The sequence below is a fragment of the Sparus aurata genome, chromosome 8, assembly GCF_900880675.1.
Source record: "Sparus aurata chromosome 8, fSpaAur1.1, whole genome shotgun sequence".
NCBI lineage: Eukaryota > Metazoa > Chordata > Actinopteri > Spariformes > Sparidae > Sparus > Sparus aurata.
The window spans coordinates 24,027,719-24,046,096 of NC_044194.1; the positions used below are offsets into that span (position 1 = coordinate 24,027,719).

The 18,378-nt window shown below is 47.0% G+C and overlaps 1 protein-coding gene across 5 annotated transcripts in view; it reads left to right on the top strand.

Annotated features, from left to right (window-relative positions):
* The first annotated feature begins 314 nt into the window (after window positions 1-314).
* hipk2 (homeodomain interacting protein kinase 2) overlaps window positions 315-18,378 on the top strand; it is a 75,399-nt gene continuing 57,335 nt past the window's right edge. For all 5 annotated transcript variants that reach the window (XM_030425573.1, XM_030425576.1, XM_030425574.1 and 2 more), the window contains exons 1-2: window positions 315-725; window positions 17,758-18,378. The exon at window positions 17,758-18,378 is cut by the window's right edge and continues 559 nt beyond it. In XM_030425573.1, the coding sequence (XP_030281433.1) occupies window positions 707-725; window positions 17,758-18,378 (640 nt within the window). In that variant the 5' untranslated portion in view covers window positions 315-706. The remainder of the gene's footprint in view (window positions 726-17,757) is intronic.

An 18,378-nucleotide genomic window follows, 5' to 3' on the forward strand; every position in this document is an offset into this window, starting at 1 on the left:
CGAATACACGGGGGGGGAATGAAAAATTATAAGCAATAATTAAGTTGCAGAACAAAAGGGAAAACGCAGCATTACAAAAACATATATAAATGACATTAATCACATTATTTTTTTTCTTCACTTTTATTCCTGACTCAGGCTTGAAATCGTTGTTCATTATTCAGATTATTATCATAAAACCATATTCTAATAATAATAATAATAACAATAATAATAATGACGCTGAGGATCATTTCTCCGTGTGTCTGTGAGTGATGCACCTCCTCTCCTCTCCTCTCCTTCCTCCTTCCCTCCCTCCCTCCCTCCCATCGACTCGCTCGTCGCTCGACTCTCTCACTGTACACCAAACTCGCTGCGCTCTGACCACTGCAACTTTTGCAGAGACTCCTCACTCCACAGACATGTCGCACAATAGCTGAAGTGGAAACCTGTCATCGCGGCTCATCATCGGAGCCCCGGGAGAAGACGCCGCAGGTGGGATTAGAGCCGCACAGCCTCTCCTCCGTCGCTCCCCTCGCGTCGGAGCCTCCGCTCGGAAACGCCTGGATATGAATTATGAGCATTTTCCTCACTAATGAACTGGGCCAGTAATGCAGAAGACCGCGGCGACACTCTCATCAGTGTTTCAAGATGGCAGATTTTCATTGAGTTTTGAACAGAAATCTCGCTTTATTTTTTGCCATGAATAACAGAAATCCTTGCACCGATGGCCCCTGTATACGAAGGTAAGACGGGTTCGGGAAATGTGCTGTCTGTTTTTTCTCTCTCTCCCTCCTCAGTCTCTCTGCCACTGTATCAATTGTGGTACAATTTGAATTGCGGCTGATACGGAGGCAGATGCGTTTTGCTCCCCTTTCCTCCTTCCCTCGGGATTAATTCAGCGTATATTTACTTTATGTGTCATTTTTTTCCCCCGGAGCAGACGTGAGTCTCCTCTGCAGCCACAGCTCCGTGCGTCCACTCACAGAACAGCGTTATTATGAGTCAGTGCGACTGAGCGGCTCTGCCTGGTCACACCGCGCTGAGAAAGAGGGGCTGCAAAAACCCCCCAAAACAGAACTGGCGTGTATGTTTGACACACAGCAGCCTGCGTGTGTCCAGACACCTGGGAGCGTTGTGTTCGCGTCCCCGCTGGAAACGATAGCTCTGCTACGTTCAGGAGAGGGGATGGAGGAGAAAAAAAAAAGGTCGGAGACCGATCGGTCCGAGTCCCCCCTCTCTCCCTCTGCCTCTCATTCCTCCTCTCATCCCCCAATTATTTATTCACGCCGGTCTGTGAAGCTGACTGACTTTACGCGTTTCGGTGCCTGTGAATTGTGTGTGTGTGTGTGTGTGTGTGTGTGTTTTTTTTTCTTCCGGGAACCAGAGGCGAGCTTAAACACAGCAGATTCGCTATCGCTGCAGCATTGTGGCTGTGACTAATCCAATTGAGAGGATGCAGCCCCGCATGCTTCCCCAAATTGTTCGCTGTCATGCAGTTTTTGTTGTTTTGTTGTCTTGTTTTTTTGTTTTATTTTGTTTTTGCTATTCCGAGAGTCATTTACGCACGGGCGGTGTGTGTTTGCTTTGCAATGTCGTTGCAAGGTGGGTTATTAATGTAAAACAACGCAATCGGCCCATTATAATCCGTGCATGATCGGGAGGAGGAGGGGGTTACTGTGCATGATTCATGCAACTATACAAATAATACCAGCAGATCATATGGTATGATACAAACAGATGCGTTAGTGTGATACAGTTGCATGCATTAGTGTGCTTGATTGTGGTTTCGTTGAGCTGTAGTCATGCATCGGGCAGAAGTAGTATGCTCGCCTGGCACAGATGCTTAGGAGAGATAACCTGTGAAAGTGTACGGACCACATGCTGAGTGGAAGCTTGTATAAAGTGAACAGCAACAACACAAAGCAAAATGCTGACCCCTTCTCCTTCTCCAATATTTATTTTTGAGCAGCCTCATGCTTTCTATCACCCTGCCTGCTCTCTGGTCCCTCTGGTGGCGTGAAAGGGAACCCACCTCTCTTCTCCAGTCCAAATCACCATCAAGAGAAAGAACTGTTGAAAAGTCATATTTAAGTGACATTAGTGGAAGAAAGTCTCCTGCAATGGTGGCTTCTAACAGGAGCGTGTGCGTCCTGTAGAAAAGCTGCTGATGTAGACCATCAGCAGGTTTGCTGTAAACTCGTCACTCAGTGCTCTTGTGTCGCTATAGGAGCACTGTGGTGATTCTTCATTAGGGGCGGTGGGCTCAGAGGCGTATAGCCCGAGACTACGGCGCTACGACATGAAAAGGAAAGTTGAAATGAGACTCCTATGCAAAAGGTAATTAGTGTAAATTACATTCCCCGGCTTTTCCCTTCACCGTGGAGAGGAGGAGAAGGGAAGAGAAAGAGGCGGCAGGGGGAATTAATTACCTCGCCTGTCCTCCTCAGTGTTGGAGAGGGCTGTTATGTGGAGCAGTCATGGAAATGACCAAAGTCTCTGGTGGAAATGTTTTCTTGGGGGGGGGGGGGGGGGGGGGGGGGGAGTTGTTATGGTGATTACTCACCCTTAGCTGGAGGGCAAGTAACAACTCAAATCTATATGATTAACTGCTGCCCATGATGGTTTAAAGTTTGTTGTTTGAAAAAGGTTTGTTTTTGTTCGCTGAACTTGATTTCTCTTTCATGATCATCCATCAGGACGAGGATCATCCTCGGCCGAGTAAGTGGTCAGCTTGTTTCAATTTGTGTCCGTGTTGGTTATGCTTCTTACCCTTTTTTTAGTACGTGTTTGCCTTTGGTCCTTCTTGGCCGGGACAGAAGGCCGTCAGGCGGGCCTGCTGGCAGCCGGGGCAGCGTTCTGATCACCCTGGGAGCTCAGTCTCATAACCCAAACTGACACCTTGATGGATGTCTGATGAGCGGAGCGGCTCCAGCAGCCCCCAGCTGTGGAAAAGATAATATTCAGACACCGCCAATCCCCCTGTCTGTCCTCTTCCCTGGCTAGGTATGGCTGTTGTGGCGTGCTCATGCCTGCGTGTGCGCACGTCTCTCTATCTGTGCATGAGTGCGCACACATGTGCCTTCACCCATTTGTAGGGCAGAGCCTGGGAGGGGATTAGACAGCTGCGGAGCTGGGCACCGGCCGGGCAGGAAGTCAGTTTCGTTCGCAGGTCAACCAGTGCGACTCCAGAGAGGATTCATTCACTCCGGCCTGGAAAAATGTACAGAGTATGACTCAGAGGCGGATGATGATGATGGTGATGATGATGGCGGTGGTGACAGGCGCTGCAGCATCACAGGCAGATTAATGTTTTATCCATCTACACGGCCATTACGTGTTAATGCGCCCCTGAATTACCTGGTAGTTTTCCAGGTATGGGGAATGAGGGGAAGTTACTCCTCTGAGGACGGAGCAGAGGGACACCGAGAGCCAGACTTCAACTTTCTCTCTGCCTCCCTCCCTCTTCCCCTCACGCTTGTTTGGAGCCACTTGATTGATATCTTCCTCGCAGCCCTCGACCCGGGCCGAGAGTCCAAGGTTGCAGCTTTTTAAACTTTGATTAGAATTGCAGGAAGAACGCTCGGGGCCTTCAGGGGCCGCGGGGTCGGAGGGGAACCGAGGAGGGTCTCTCTTCCTGACGTGGTGTGACAAGAGCGGTGGTGTGTTTAGCTCCTCACTGTCCACAGTTTAGAAGGAGAAAAGGCCAGGGGAGGGAGGCGAGAGATGGAGTGATTAGTTGCACTCAAATAGCTCGCGGGGAAAGAGCAGTCATCACTCAGAGAATCCTTGTAGGTGCCATTGTGAATGTTTATCTCTTGTTTTTCCACTTTCACTCAGTGGCCATCTTGATCTGTGTGCTGACCCGGTGAATAACCTCCTGACTTGTTTGCGAGGAGGCTCTTGCTCTGAAAGGGTTATGAAAATGGATAAGCTGTCTTTACAAGTATCACTTTTGCATTATTCAAAGCTTCCTATCTGAAAAAGGGAGTGAAATCCAGTGTTGGGGGGGGGGGGGGGGGGGGGGGATTCTTGGCGCTATTGATTTGTTGAAGCATTTAGTAGAAGAAGAAGCCAGACCTTTGAAGGGAGATAGGATGTGAGTTTTATATGAGACGAGTTATGTGTGTGTGTGTGTGTGTGTGTGTGTGTGTGTGTGTGTGTGTGTGTGTGTGTGCGGAGCTCTCAGTGGAAGACGGGGGAATATGTGAGCTCTCTGATGTGCTGAAATAGTTCACAGGTGTGATCTGAGGGTTTTGGAAACAGAATGGGGGGTGGGAGGGGGTCGTGAGGGGGCGTCAGCCTGGATCGAAATGACAGGTTAGTGGAGGCCAGTCTGACGCAGGAGGCCCCAGTCTTGAATACGAGCAGAATACGTCTGGCTATTTCAACAGGCTCAACTTTTCATATACTCTCTCCTGGCAGATTTCTCTGGAGTAAAACTGCCTCTACTACTCCAGCACATCATTCTTCTCTAGACTCTTTTTTTTTTTTTTTTCTTTCTTTGAAAGGAGGAAATTCAGTTGAGATGCAAGTGGGACCTTGCAATTCTCATTTTCTCCTCATTCAGTTAGCCTCCTGTTTTAGTGCTTCTGCCATATGTTTCAGACCTCTCTCAGAAACGACTCTGAAAGCCAGGCTCTGAGGTCCTTGAAGCCGGGAGACCACATCAGTTGCTGACATTAGTTCGTTTTTATCGAAGTGGAAAGGGGGAGGGGGGGAGGTGGGGGTCTGGCTGCGATGGAGCCTCAACCCCGTCGACTGCTTACACAAGGCATTTCCGTGTTGGTTGTCATGCATGTGTGAAGGGCCTTTTTTTCCCCCCCCTGTGCGCTGTTGTCTCACACTGTGCATGGTGTCAGCCTGTGTGGAACAGCTGCCTCTGGCTCTCTCTGACTAGCAGTGTAACGACTCCAGGCTCTGTTAAGGAGGAAGCTGGTGTAACAGGCGTCTCGCAGTTGTTTTTACTTACCGGCCAATAACAAATAAAAAAAATGTAAAAGACCTTTTGTGATATCTGGATTTAACAGTTTGAAACATTTCTGCGTTAAAATGTCTAAAAATGACTAGACTTCTGTCATGATATTTTTGTTGAGTTGTGTATGTGCATTATAGGAATGTTTACAACACTGTTGAAACACGGAGAAATCGTTAATTTTATTGAAAGTCAAGATGCGATTCAAATGGTCGCCTGCCGATTGAGGAAGGAATGTGACTTAACATATGGTGAATTAAATGTTAAAGTGTGACCTGTCCGTAAACATTAGATAGATTTTCATCAGCAATTTAGACAACTCCCACGATCCCACGCGGTGTTCGCTTTGTTTTGATTGAGACACCCCCGACACACAGTGGCATAAATGACGACATACTTTAAAACTTGAAACCTTGAGATCACAGTACCCTTGATTGCTTGAAAAAGACTTAAAACACACATAGTATTTTGATTATAAGTGCTGAATGGATCATTTATCCTCTGGATGGATTTGTAGTTTTTGGGAAACACTTTTCTGGTTGATAATGTTCACCCCCTTGTATTCGATGTTCAGCGCGAGAGGAAAAAAAAAATAGACGAATGTCCATCTTTAATTTGAATAGCCTCCTCCTGCTCCACAGCGAGGATGAGACTAGCATCTGTTTTAAAAGCTCGATAGCCTACCGAGACTCTCTGCACCTTATGACACATCCGATGCTTTGATCTGCTACGAGAGCCACTGTTCAAACAAAGGTTCACATTTTACTGCTTCTCAACACAGCGCAGACTGAATGAAGCCTTTTGTTAACTCGGGCCCGTTAAGCAGTAATTACACAGGGATTCCTCCAGCATAAAGGGCACTTTATATGCCGAAGGTGTCGAATTGTTTTTTTATTTATACATACATATATGTGAATTTATAACACCACGCTGCCGCGTGATCTGCATTTTGCTCACATGCTGGAGATTGAGCGCACACTTTGTAATCATCATCTGCCAATGACCCCTCCGATTCCCACCCCCACACCCATCGGCCCCGCGTTTTTTTCCATGGCCCCACCCCCACCTCTATCTCTTATCTGCCCTTCCATCCAGCTCTGTTTGTTGATAAGCCGAGAGGCCATTGGCCAGCACACATGGTGCCCATGTGACACTCCAGCAACAGCCTGATGGCCAGATTGGAAGCCCCCATGTATGTGGGTGCGTGTATGTGTGTGTGTGTGTGTGTGTGTGTGTGTGTAATTGGAGGCTGGCCTGAGATGAGGTCTAACTACTGTAGCTTTTTTGTTCTCTGTAATCATGACCCCCACCCTGAAGCCCTCAGACTCCCCCATCTTTTCCCGCCTCTCAATCCCTTTCCTGGCTTGTGTTATTGCCATCACTAACCCCCGAAACCAAACCTTGTTTGTGGTGCACGCTGCACCAGGTTTTAATCCTATTGTTTGTGGTGATGCCCCCCCCCCACACACACACACAAGTCCGGTTGACATTGCACATATGTTGGTTAAGAACTGCTGCTTCTCCTGCTGACTGTCAACTTGACATGCCACACGGAGTGAGCGGAAAAAAAAGTTGATCAAAGCCTCGGATAATGCGGCGCAAATGCAACAGCGATGATGTAAGATACTACAGCTGGATGGTGAGGGCAACTACCACTCTCACCGCCACTTCATTTAAACAAAAGATCCTAACCGTCTCTTCATATTACGCGGGGTGCAGAGTGAAAAATGGTTTGCAGTTTTTAATCAAGCCTTTCATAACCTCCATGATTTCCCTCCCCGTGGTGGGAGGACGGGTGAGGATAAAGAGGGAGAGCGGGAGAGTTTACAGGCAGATATTGAAATGAGCAGAAAAGGACAGGATTACACAGTAATATCAGGCCACTGAGGTTGGAATTTTTAGGGGCTTTATATGCTCCAGTGTTCGCTGACACATGTGCGGCCAGCCAATGTGGACTAAGTGCCGCCACCAGCCCCATCACCATCACCATCACCACTGCTGGCTCCGGCCCTTCTCGGTCATGGAAGGGAAGTGGAGCGGTGGGTGGCTGCTGGCGGCCCCTTCACAGATGGCTGCAGGTACAGCGCCACGCTTGGCTGATAACCAAAGGACTTCAAAGCTCAGACGAGCGCTCAAGCCCATTTCTGTCCAGAGCCAGGAGGCAAAAGGCACGGACCAGAGAAAGGAGGCAGCGTAGACGAGGACTGGGCTAGTCAAAAGAGTCAACAGGCATGGAAATGAGCAGCTTTAGCCCCTTCCTTCTTCTCTGCTCACCTTTTTTGGAGCCATGTTTGCTCTCACATTCATTTTCACATACAATCATCCTCCAATTCTCATCTTCTTATTCGATCTGCTACCACTTATCTCTTTTTTTCTATAAATGCTGCATGATTCCCATTATTCTATTACCATGAAAGCGGGCTGCGATGAAACCAGAAATGGAAACAAAATGTGACTGTCACAGATATAGGCACCTCTCCGTCTCAAGGGATGCCTCTTTTTTCTTAATTCGGTTCAGATCAGGGATTCTCTCAGGTATTACCCGTGAAAAATGGGTCCCACAAAACAGTAAAAGCACAAGTCACACATCAGAAAGAGCGAGAGGTGGAAGTGACAAAATGTGCTGACAGAAATCGCTGAGATTTTAAGGATTATGCAGAAAGATTTTTGCACTGATTTGAGCGTGCGGATGCTTGTTTTGAGAAAATTATTTCTGTGTTGCCGCTGAAGGCTGCTTTTATGAGCTTTTAAGGGATAAAGTAGAAAAGACAGCGAAGTTAAAAAGTCATTGATTCAATTAGACAATCCTGTGGCTCCTCTAATACCGCTCCAGTGCTGACATGAGGAAAGTCCTATCTGTAAGAAATATTTCCCCACAGCTCCATGAACTCATTCAGTTGCAGCATAAATGAATCGTTATGGTTGTTTGAAGGCAGTTTTAACTTTTTTTTTTTTTTAAGGATCCCTACTATGCTTTTTTTCCCCCCTTTTCTTCATTGTTTTATATGGTTCTTGTGCATGTGAAAGCTCTTGGGAGTCGAAGAGGTAAAAGTCAGCACCAACAGAAGCTCCTCTCTCCCACAGAAAACACTGCTCCTGAAATGCCTCGTCAGTCGTCCCACCTTTAATTCTGTGACTTTGTGACATCACACTACCTCACCATGTCACGCATTTGAATAATTTATACCTAATGGCTAGTTTGGCACGTTGGAATTGACTGACTGTATGGGTGTTGGCTCAGGCATGTTTGAGCTGACCAATCAGAAGAGACTAGGTTTCAGACAAAGAGGGAATACAGTGCAGCCATTTTTATTTTAGTAGATTTACAATAGAAACTTTAGGCTTGTCTTTGACACATATTTATGGTCACATAACAGAAACAATTGCAACATTTATCCATTTGGAAGTGTTTATTGTTATAAAGCATGCATGAGTGGTAAACTTAACTATAAAGAAGAGCAATGGCAGCACCTGTTTATGTTTCTGGTTATATTGCAGCATACAAATCACGCTGCACACCTTTTAGATCCACTCCTCACTTCAAAGCCTCAGGCACATCATGACCAGCCGGCAGCTCTCTGCCTGGCAGCCTTTTGAACTGACCCCTTCATTCAGCCTGAGAGACAGAGAGTGAGAGGCAGAATGGCAGAGAGATTGGGAGTGACAAAGATCCAAGAAGTAAGGTAGAAAATGGAGGGAGGGAGGCAGTGGAGCTGGGGTGAAGAGATGAATACCCTCTTCTGGGGGCCTGCGGGGATCCGGGGCACCGCCTGAGGTCAGGGGCGCTTGGGGAGGTGGGGGGTTGGCAGTTGGTTAAGGAGTGGAGTGTGTGTGTGTGTGTGTGTGTGTGTGGGGGGGGGGGTCACTGGACTTAGAGGGATTTCAGTGTTGGCGGTGTGTTGGGGGTTGTGGGTCTCACCCCGCTCCTCTCCTTTAACCTGTCTTACATCTGGGATCAGCGCTGTCCGGTGAGGCGCCCGTCTCTTCAGATCCCCTGACAGAGCCCGGCAGCTGCTAACACACACCAACATGCTCCCGCCCCTCCATCACTTTTAGAGAAGCTGGCCCGGACAAAGGCCAAAAAATGACCTTTAACGACGAGGACCTGTTCTCTTTCCACCACTGCTCCAGAGCTGTTCAGGCCAGGCGGGTTGTTTTTACCTCATTAGGCCTCTGTGAGACGGAGGAGGAGCTCTGCGATCGTTGAGCCTTAAACTTAAAGACATTTGGGCACAAACATGGCAGCGTTAAGTGGCATCCATCTCAGTAACACGGACCTCATTCAGATCCTTTCAATGCTTTAATAGCCCGGCCAGAAAAAAAATTACATCAGCTAGTCTAACACACAAGCATTTCTATCTTTACTCACAGTCAAGCATCTTACAGTACGATGAATCATTATTTACTGGCTTCCCACAGCTCATCTTTTCCATCTGTTAAAATCCCTCTCAGCTACTATCCTGAACTGGGAGTTCAGAAATAAGTCCTCCACCACCACAGGACCAAACGCAAACTGGCAAATTCTCTTACACGGGTCTTGTTTCGTGTAATTTGCTATTTCTTGCTCGTGTAATTAACCAAACAAAGTATGTCATAATGGTTATAATTGTAAAAGCAACAACTCTCGTGCTCCTTTTGAAGGTGTTTATGCAAGCTAATTCAAAAATGTGTGCACGGCCGCCCAGCATGTGGGTGTTAAAAACCGATGGTCAGAGGAGCCGTTTCCTGCCTGGTTTTGCTATTTGTGACTGTCAGGACACTGTAAATATAATCTGCTAAAGCCATGATTTTCACGCTGAATCAGACGCAGAGGGCTGAGTCGGCCAGCCATATTTATTTCTTCAGCCCTGTGGCCAGAAAGACTCAACAGCCATGTTTACGAGACACTGTCAGTCGGATTAAGGACACATATGCTTTTGCTAAATTGGTATGTGAGCATGTGTGTGTGTCTCTGTGTGTGTGTGTGTGTGTGTGCGCCGTAATCTTTTAAAAGGCTGTTTGAATATATAGCGTGGCGGCAGTGGGCCTCCTTACTTTGTCAAAGACAGAGAGGATGAGAGAGGCGGCAGAGGGAGCGAGGGTTAAAGAGAAGAAGATGAAGGGAGATTACGAGATTAAAACAATTTATTGAGCGTTCGTATGGAACCCGCGGCATGAAGGCAGGTGTGCACGTTGAGGAATTTAAGAGGGGGAGAAAAAAAGCATTTGTAGTAAAAAAAAAAAAAAATGAGTTTGATCTGTGGCCTTAATAGGCCCCGAGCAGCAGCCTCGCACCCCCTGCTGAAATATCACACACCCTTGTCGCCTGGGGAGGCATGTGCACCATCCAGAGAGTATGGGAGGGGAGGTCGCAGGATATACCGGGGGAGACGAGGGAGCGGAAGGCCGACCACATGTGGAGGGGTTATAAAGAGCTCTGATGTGAGATGGGCAGAGGTTTTGTTTCTTCCTGTGTCTGCCTCTGTTTCAGGCAGTAAAAAGTGGGTTTCAAGCACCGGCATCAAAAGCACCCTCCGCCATCCTGGTTTCAAGTTGAGGACTTGTGAGCAACTGAGAGCTGAAAGTAACGGCCAGCTTTTCGGAAGTTTCGCACCAGCTGCAGCAATGCAAAATGAGAAATCTGCAAAGCACTTTTCGTTCATATATATTTTCCGAATATCTTGTTCCTCTTCTGTTAAGTTTTTTAATTCAAGCTAGATATCTCTATCATATCAGCTTGAACATAGCTGTGTTTTGTAAATACGGGAAGTGTTGATCGTGCGTGTGTGTGATTGCACCTCTGGTGCCCGGTCAGGTTCGACTGGTTCCTGTCTTGTGTGGGTTCAGTGAAGGGTTTCAAAAGGGGTGGGGCGCCCGATTAATCCCTCTAGGTGTGTGTGTGTGTGTTTGGGGTGGTGCGTCCATGCTTGTCATTAACACATAGCTAGGATGCTAGAGGTTTGACAAATAGTTCAGGAAGGTTTAAGAAGCACCGAAAGCCAAGCCAGACGCACAGACAAACACGCGTGCATCTCACACGTTGTGCACACATGCAGGGAGCTGCGCCTCTGGTGCTCAGTGCATCCTTGGTGGTGGAGATGGGCGCAGCGAGCAGGACAGGCATTATTGCAGCTGTTGGATATTAACGCAGCAGCACACTTTGACTCCTGAGCTGAAGAGCACACCCAAATCCGGGTCCGTTCTGCAGGACAGGGCAGGGTGGCAGGGTGGAGCAATGATGCCGTCTGGCCAAGGCAGCACTCCCTCCAACTGTCCCCGTTTGACTCTCTCATTCGTACTCTGCAGAGCTGAAATCATTAGTTTAATAACCTTAAGTAGTGCTAATATTCCAGTAATACTCATTTAACACTTTGCATGTTAATACAGTTCTAATCTTCACAAGGTAAATACCTGTTCAGAATATACAGGACAACCCATGCATACTAAATGAAAAACATTTTTTACGTTCCTTTTTTCTGGTTTGTTTTTCTTCCCTGTCAATTGATTGTTTTCGTCTGACAGTATAATTCAATCTGCGTGTCCAGGAAGACCCTTTAGAAATGGAATTAAGGGGTCCATCCGTCTCTCAAAGGTTCCTTTACAAGCCTCGCTCTCCTCTTGGCCTTTTGTTGAACATCAGGATGAATAATGACTACCATGTTGATAGCTAACAGTATCACGGCTTCTCCTTCGGTTTGCGTATGCGGGCCTGTGTGTCGTAGGCGCTGCTGGTGTTTCGTCTTTGCATATCACTGGCTTTTGTCCTCCCTACACTTCCATACTCTGTTGACTATAGTGCAGCACGGTCGGCACGCAACAGCATCCACACATCGCTGGCCCCTCTCTAATCAATTTACCATTGTACAGTACAGTGTCTTTCTCCCACATGATTTTACTCATCTGTGCGCGCGCCCCCCTCCCCTTCCCCCTGCATTGTTTTCTGCTTCTTGCCTGCAGTTTCTCGTATGTTGATCTCATTACGGTACATTGTGTCCAGCTGTCATTGTTGATGCTAATGACATAAGAGGAAGTGTGGTGTGGCGGGGCGTTTCTCGCTGCGCGTAAATGATAAGCTTTCTGGAGAACGGCTGGTTATCAGGTACACCCGTGTCCCTGCATGGCCCCGCGCTGCGAGCTGCACTGCTCGATGCGTACAGTGGAAGTCAGCGGTAGTGCAGCCAAGCCGTGAGTTAACAGGTGGCATCGGTTTATGGTCAGGCATGTTTCGCTCCCCTTGTCCTTATTTTATGCCGCCACACGGAGCAAATATAGTTTCTTATTTGTCCTACATTCAGTGTCTTACTTCTGCAGCAAGGCCTCTTTGCTTTCTTTCTTTCTTTCTTTCTTTCTTTCTTTCTTTCTTTCTTTCTTCTGGGAGGAAGTTGGTCTCTGCTGTGCCTCTTTGTGCACTTGGTCACTCGGCCCTCCCTCGGTCACTCGTGATTTGATTAATAAAGATCCAGCTCGACTACAGCCTCTGTGCTCCTCTCCTCCGTTCTTTGTCCCTTCAGCCTCGTCAGGCTGACCTGACAGTATAAACCAGACAAATGTTTTTTCTCACACCAGCCCTTTTTATGACTGCACTTTACAGCGTGAGTGGCAGCCTCCTTATCTGCTGACGGTTACCTTGTGTGGACCAACCTTTACTTTAGGTTAGGAGTGTTAATATTTCAACTTGAACTTATCCGGAGTTGTGTTTCAAATCAGTCGCCCTCATGTGTGTCTCGTCCTGCTCATGTATCCGCGTGTGTGTTTGAACAAGTGCTGACCAAACGTGTTATCTCACAGCCGACACAACATTTTGTATCTTTGGCTGTTTGCTTCCAGGAAGGGGGGAGTTGAGGGAGTGTCACATCTACAGCCGGCGCGTTGCTGATTTGCAAGCCACGAAGAAGTCCTGTGAGTGTCTGTGACACAGCTGTCAATATGCGGGATGCCGCATGCTGGATATGTCCCCTTCTTTTCAGCGTTTGGAAGCAATGTCGGTGCGATCCCAAACGGTCAGATACCGTGGTCAGGATGAGCGTAATGGCTGATGGAGCAGCGGCCTGCGTGACAGTATCTCCCCGCGAGCTTGTCTGATGCATTATTCTATAAATAAGCAGAGATGAGAGAGCTAAAAAAGCAGACAGGGTAGTCAATAGTGGCCACGGGTGTGAGGGAGAGAGAGAGATATGCGGTGTCAAGCTGTAGCTCCCCCACTGAGGGCAGAGCTCAGGCAGGAGGCAGGAACACAAAGCTAGGCTGCTCTGTATGGACAAGATGTTCCTCGTCTGTGGTGCGTTTACTGGTCGGTGTAAACCCAAAGTCTCTGTCAGTGTTCCCACTACAGGTGTTCATCTGGATGTAGCATCACTCCAACTAAAGATGCCTGTCCTGATGGGTGAAACCTTGAAATATCAATTAACACTCAGTGTTTTGAGATTTTTTGATTTTTGACTATTCCTGTCCTTGTGCTTTAAAAACCCATGTAAGGTGGTGTTTCTCAGCTTTTCATTGGTACCACACATGTCTTGTTTGGGTATTCAGGGGCTTCGTAGTATACGGGATTGTGCCATCACGTCCTGCAGCATCGATTCGTCAAGGTAACCCATGTGGTCTCCTCTTCTGGGCCGGCAGTAAAGAGTCTTATGAGGACACTTTTGTTCTTCACGCTCAAGGGATAATATACATCTCTGAAAATGTTATTTTTGCTCCAGCCTTCTCTGTTATGATGTAATAACCTTCCTATCGTCCTTTTTAGATGCATTTATATGGTCAGTAAGTGAAATATAGGATTCGATCTGTTTATCACTGAAAAAACACCTCGGATAATATTAAAATATACGGCTGTAAGTTGCTTAGGAAAGGTCAGGAGAGTCAGGTGCCCAAATGTTGTCCTATAGGTCTTTAAAGGAATGAAGGAGAAAACACAGATGCTTCCATAGTACAGAGAACAGCGGCTCACTGAATGATTTGATGGGTTTAGATTAACATGATAGCATTTTTCACCACTGTGAACAAAATGTCAAATGAGGAAAGAAGAAGCTGGCCTGGTGGCCCGATACCTTCCAGTACTAAGACACATTATCTTGATCTTTCCTTATGTTCGGAAGAGGGATGAAGCTGCTGCAGGCGGTGCCCTGAAATCCACATGAAAACAGCAGCGAAGGGCGAGATAATGCTTTGTCTAGACAGTCAGAAGTCGGGGTCATTATTAGCCAGTCATTTGGCTCAACCCCACACACGGGCCAGTGCTGCAGACGCTGGGATGTCCAGTTAAGATACGGGGTCATCAGAGCGGCTCCATTGCTGTCGGTAGCCATTAGGCTTCAGGAAGTAGTCCAAATATATCCAGGCCAGGGGACATCGACCAGACAGACCTGACCGCTGTCTCTGAATAGTTTTCCAGGTGATGACTGGCATATACATCGAAACAGTTTTGATGAATTTTGTTGCCTTCACAGTGCAATAAAATTGGAGCCTAACTGATACTGGATTTTTGGGGCGCTGCTGACACAGATATTTTGAAGTAAAATATATGATGTTGAAAATATGACGGTTTCACATTGGTGCACATCGGGCAACTAATACGCCAATACGGATATATCTGTTAATATCTGTCAAACGATATGTTGGTGGGGCTCTAATGCTAACCTTAAATCGTTTTAAATTATGATTTGTGTGAAAGCACAGAACTTTGAGGACAAGCATTAATAAGCCAAATGATAAGCAGGCTTAAATTAAAAGGCTATTTGCAATTACAAAGGGCCGCTTGGCAGGTTTGGTGGTGTCTAAAGGCTTCCTCATCAATACTCTCTGTCATGTTGTCAGCGGAGAATAAATGACGGCTTTAATAAAAGAGAGCAAACAGAAGCAGGTCACAGGCGAGAATGTGAGGGCCACTCGTGGCCACGCTCTATTCTCCTTCCCTCCCTTTCAGTCCGTCTCTCACCCTTGCATGGCATGCAGAACGGCCCTGATCCTCCCAAAAAGAAGATTAACAAACCCCTGACAGGGAAGTAATCTCTCTGAAAACATTGACTACTACCATTTTAACATGCAGCCTCTAAACAGTGGAAAAATGCCTCTCTGGCATGCTTAATTGCAGTATGTGGTCCCGCATACACACACACAGCGTTCCTTTAGGTATGCTAAATGGAAAGCCTTGGCTACTGAAGGCATTCCAACATTGTAAATGTGCAACAATGGACCTTTACAGTTTTGCACTTGGCATTGAGTTCAAATATTCAAATAAACTTCAGTAACACATTTTCAATGGAAGGTCTTTTTCTGCACTGTGTGTATTTTTTTTCTTCTGTTAACCGTATAGAGGACTTGGTTGTGCAGATTCTAGATCATAAATATGTTTGAACTTCAGTTTGGGTGAGGAGTGATTCATGAGGACCAGAGCCGCTTTCCCAACAAAGTATAATTGGTCACATTGTTGCTTGTGTATGTTGTCATGAGATAACGTTCCAGCCGTTTGACCTCTTACTTTTGGCCCGTTTAAATACTTATTTGTGTTCGGCACAGGGCTCTAAAAGCTGTTTGTACAGAGTTTCGTGGCATATTTTGCTAGTTATATTCTTGAGGCTTTTAAGGGAAACATGTGGCCCTCAGTTCATTGCACCGTGTAGGCAATGTCAAGTGAACCCTCTGACCACAGTGTTAAAACTGACAGAGAGTCAATGAGTGACTAAGATCGGGGTTGAAATAATTCATGTGATGCTAATGCAAAGAGCAGCCATAGCCTCAATCTGGCCTTGTTAAACCCCAAGCTATCAATAATCATGCTGGCAGATATGTAATGCTGGAATTTTCCATAGGAGGAACAAGCCAGCCCAATGTCTGTCCATCCATCTTTGTGTCCATCAGTCTGTGCCTGTGATTATACTGTCAGGCTCTCAGTCACACACTGTTGACGGCACTCTGTGACGCAACCCATCATTCAAATTATTTTTAGCGTAAAGTCCAGGCACAGGAATTGGTAATCCAAGGAGTGACATCTGGCCTTCAGGGCTTATGTGATTAGCAGAGGGCCTTGCCCCTAATAGCCTAGCGGACGATCTTCATTACCTCTCTGGACCAGTCATACCTACAGGACTGGACATGAAGTGCGAAAGAAAAAAAAAAAGACAAATTTTAATTATCATTCAGAGAATGTATACAGATATCATGGCTGAAGCTTAAACACACATTAAAAGAGGCATGGAGGTGCTACGCTACATCAGTTAAACACCCGCCAAGCTTACAGTGAGCCCTCTAATGTGCGCTGCAGCTTCAATCCCGCAGCATTAGGGCTAAGACCAGATGACCACGCAGTAAGTCCAGGCAAGGCCAAAGAGAAGCTAAAAAAAAAACCACACATACAAAAAAAGAGGAGGACGTGAGGTTAGTGGTGTTAAAAAAGACAAATGAAGCAAAGTGTAGTGGAGAGCTGCCAACTTCTTACTGAATTAATCATCATCACCACTCAAAGGGCTAATAATGACAAAGTATCCCCTCCTCTGCTTTCTGTCTGTAGAATAGAGCCCACAATTATGGAGGTCCTCCCATCTTGGCGGGAAATGGGCCTCTAATTATGCTTGAACAGAGCAACACTTCCCAGCTTGCAAGACGTCCATAAATCGCACAAAAGCAGCATTTTTTTCCAGCAGCAAACAAAATTTAAGGGGTGTTTGCATGCACTGATTCTGTTAGTGTTGTTAGTGTGTGTGCAAGGGAGCAGTGACTGAAACATTCTTTGATTCATGCATCGGTCGATCAACAGCGAGGCCTAATTGCGAGGGCACTGGTATGGCCAGGTGGAAGCTCTTAGTTTGTTAGTAGAAAACTAATTTGGGCTTTTACTGGAAACCGCTTCAACGTAGCGTTACGAAAAGTCTCAAATAATCATCCTGTAATAATCAGTGCAGTGTTACAAACAAGCCTGTTTGCAGAGAGAGAGATAAAGAAAGGGACTATTTTTGGGCAGTTGTTTGCTTGGAGAAGCTTTTGCTTATTCTGAGGCAGCTTGTTCCCAGGAGTTCAGAGCACAGCCTCGCTGCAGTTTTGCTTTTGTTTTGTTGTCTTCGGGAGCAGTAGTTGAGAGGGAGTTCAGTGCCCCTCTCCTGTTCTCATAGTTGCATGAGCAAAATTTCTTCCACCACCTTCCCTAAGCTGAATAATTGTGTACCAATAAATGCAAGGGCTGGGTTGTGTAGTGGGGAAGGAAATTGCAATCATTCCTGGAGACGTTTTTTTTGGTCCTGTTTTTTGTGTACGGTTTTGTGTTGCTCTGCTGTCTCTGTGGAGTGTCTCATGAAAGGGTATTCTTTTAGTATTCACTCAGCCTATTTACTTTGCTGCAGATGGGAACAGTGGGGAAATGGCATTTCCTCTGCATGAACCGGGGGTTCGCATAAGCACTACTCAATCTAAAGCGGCTTATCTTTCTGCTAAACATTCGGACTTTATTTATGTTATATAAAAATGTCATTACACTGAATAGAAAAAACAATCCCTTTCCCACCAGTTTTGATAACAAAGTCCTTGACGTTTTATGAAAAAGAATATGAGTAGCGATAGTACGACTTAATGCCGGAGCAACAAATCCTAAATGACATTTTGAAGGTTATTCGATGCTTGTTACTTTACATTGATGTCAAAGAGTTCAAGAGGTTAACATGCTGATGCATCAGCCTATATGCTTCATGTTTTAATGACCTGCTCTGACCCAAGCTGTCTTTATTTAAAGCTTCTGGCTACTGCTCGTGTTTCAGACACTCTCAGTTTCCTAACCTCTCCCTTTCATTCCCCTCCTGTCCTCTTTGCTCCTCCCCTCTGTGCCCCTCTTGTCACAGGTATGGCCTCGCAAGTGCAAGTGTTCTCCCCTCACACTCTCCAATCAAGTGCCTTCTTTAGCGTGAAGAAACTGAAGGTGGAGCAGAGTTGCAACTGGGATATGACAGGGTACGGCACACACAGCAAAGTCTACAGCCACAACAGCAGCAAGAACTTGTCGGCCGCCAGTGGCCCCCTAGGCATCAACAGCTCCCTGCAGGTCGCCAGCTCCACCCTGCCCTACGAGCAGGCGCTCATCTTCCCAGCCAGCGCGGGCCACATCGTGGTCGCCTCAGCCAGCAGCACTTCGGGGGCTGTGGGGTCTCTGCTGGGCAGCGGGGGTGGAGGCAGCAACAGCAACAGCAGTGGTGGTGGAGGTGGCGGCGGCGGCAGTGGTTTGGGTGGCGGGGTCGGCGTTCACAACCTGACACGCCGCAGCACGGTCAGTCTCCTGGATACCTACCAGCGATGCGGGCTTAAACGCAAGAGTGAGGAGCTTGACAACAACAGCAGTGTGCAGATCATTGAGGAGCACGGCCCACCGATGATCCAGAACGGAGCAGCCAGTGGAGCCACGGTGGCCACAGTGGCCACCGCCACCTCCACGGCAACATCCAAGAACAGTGGCTCCAACAGCGAGG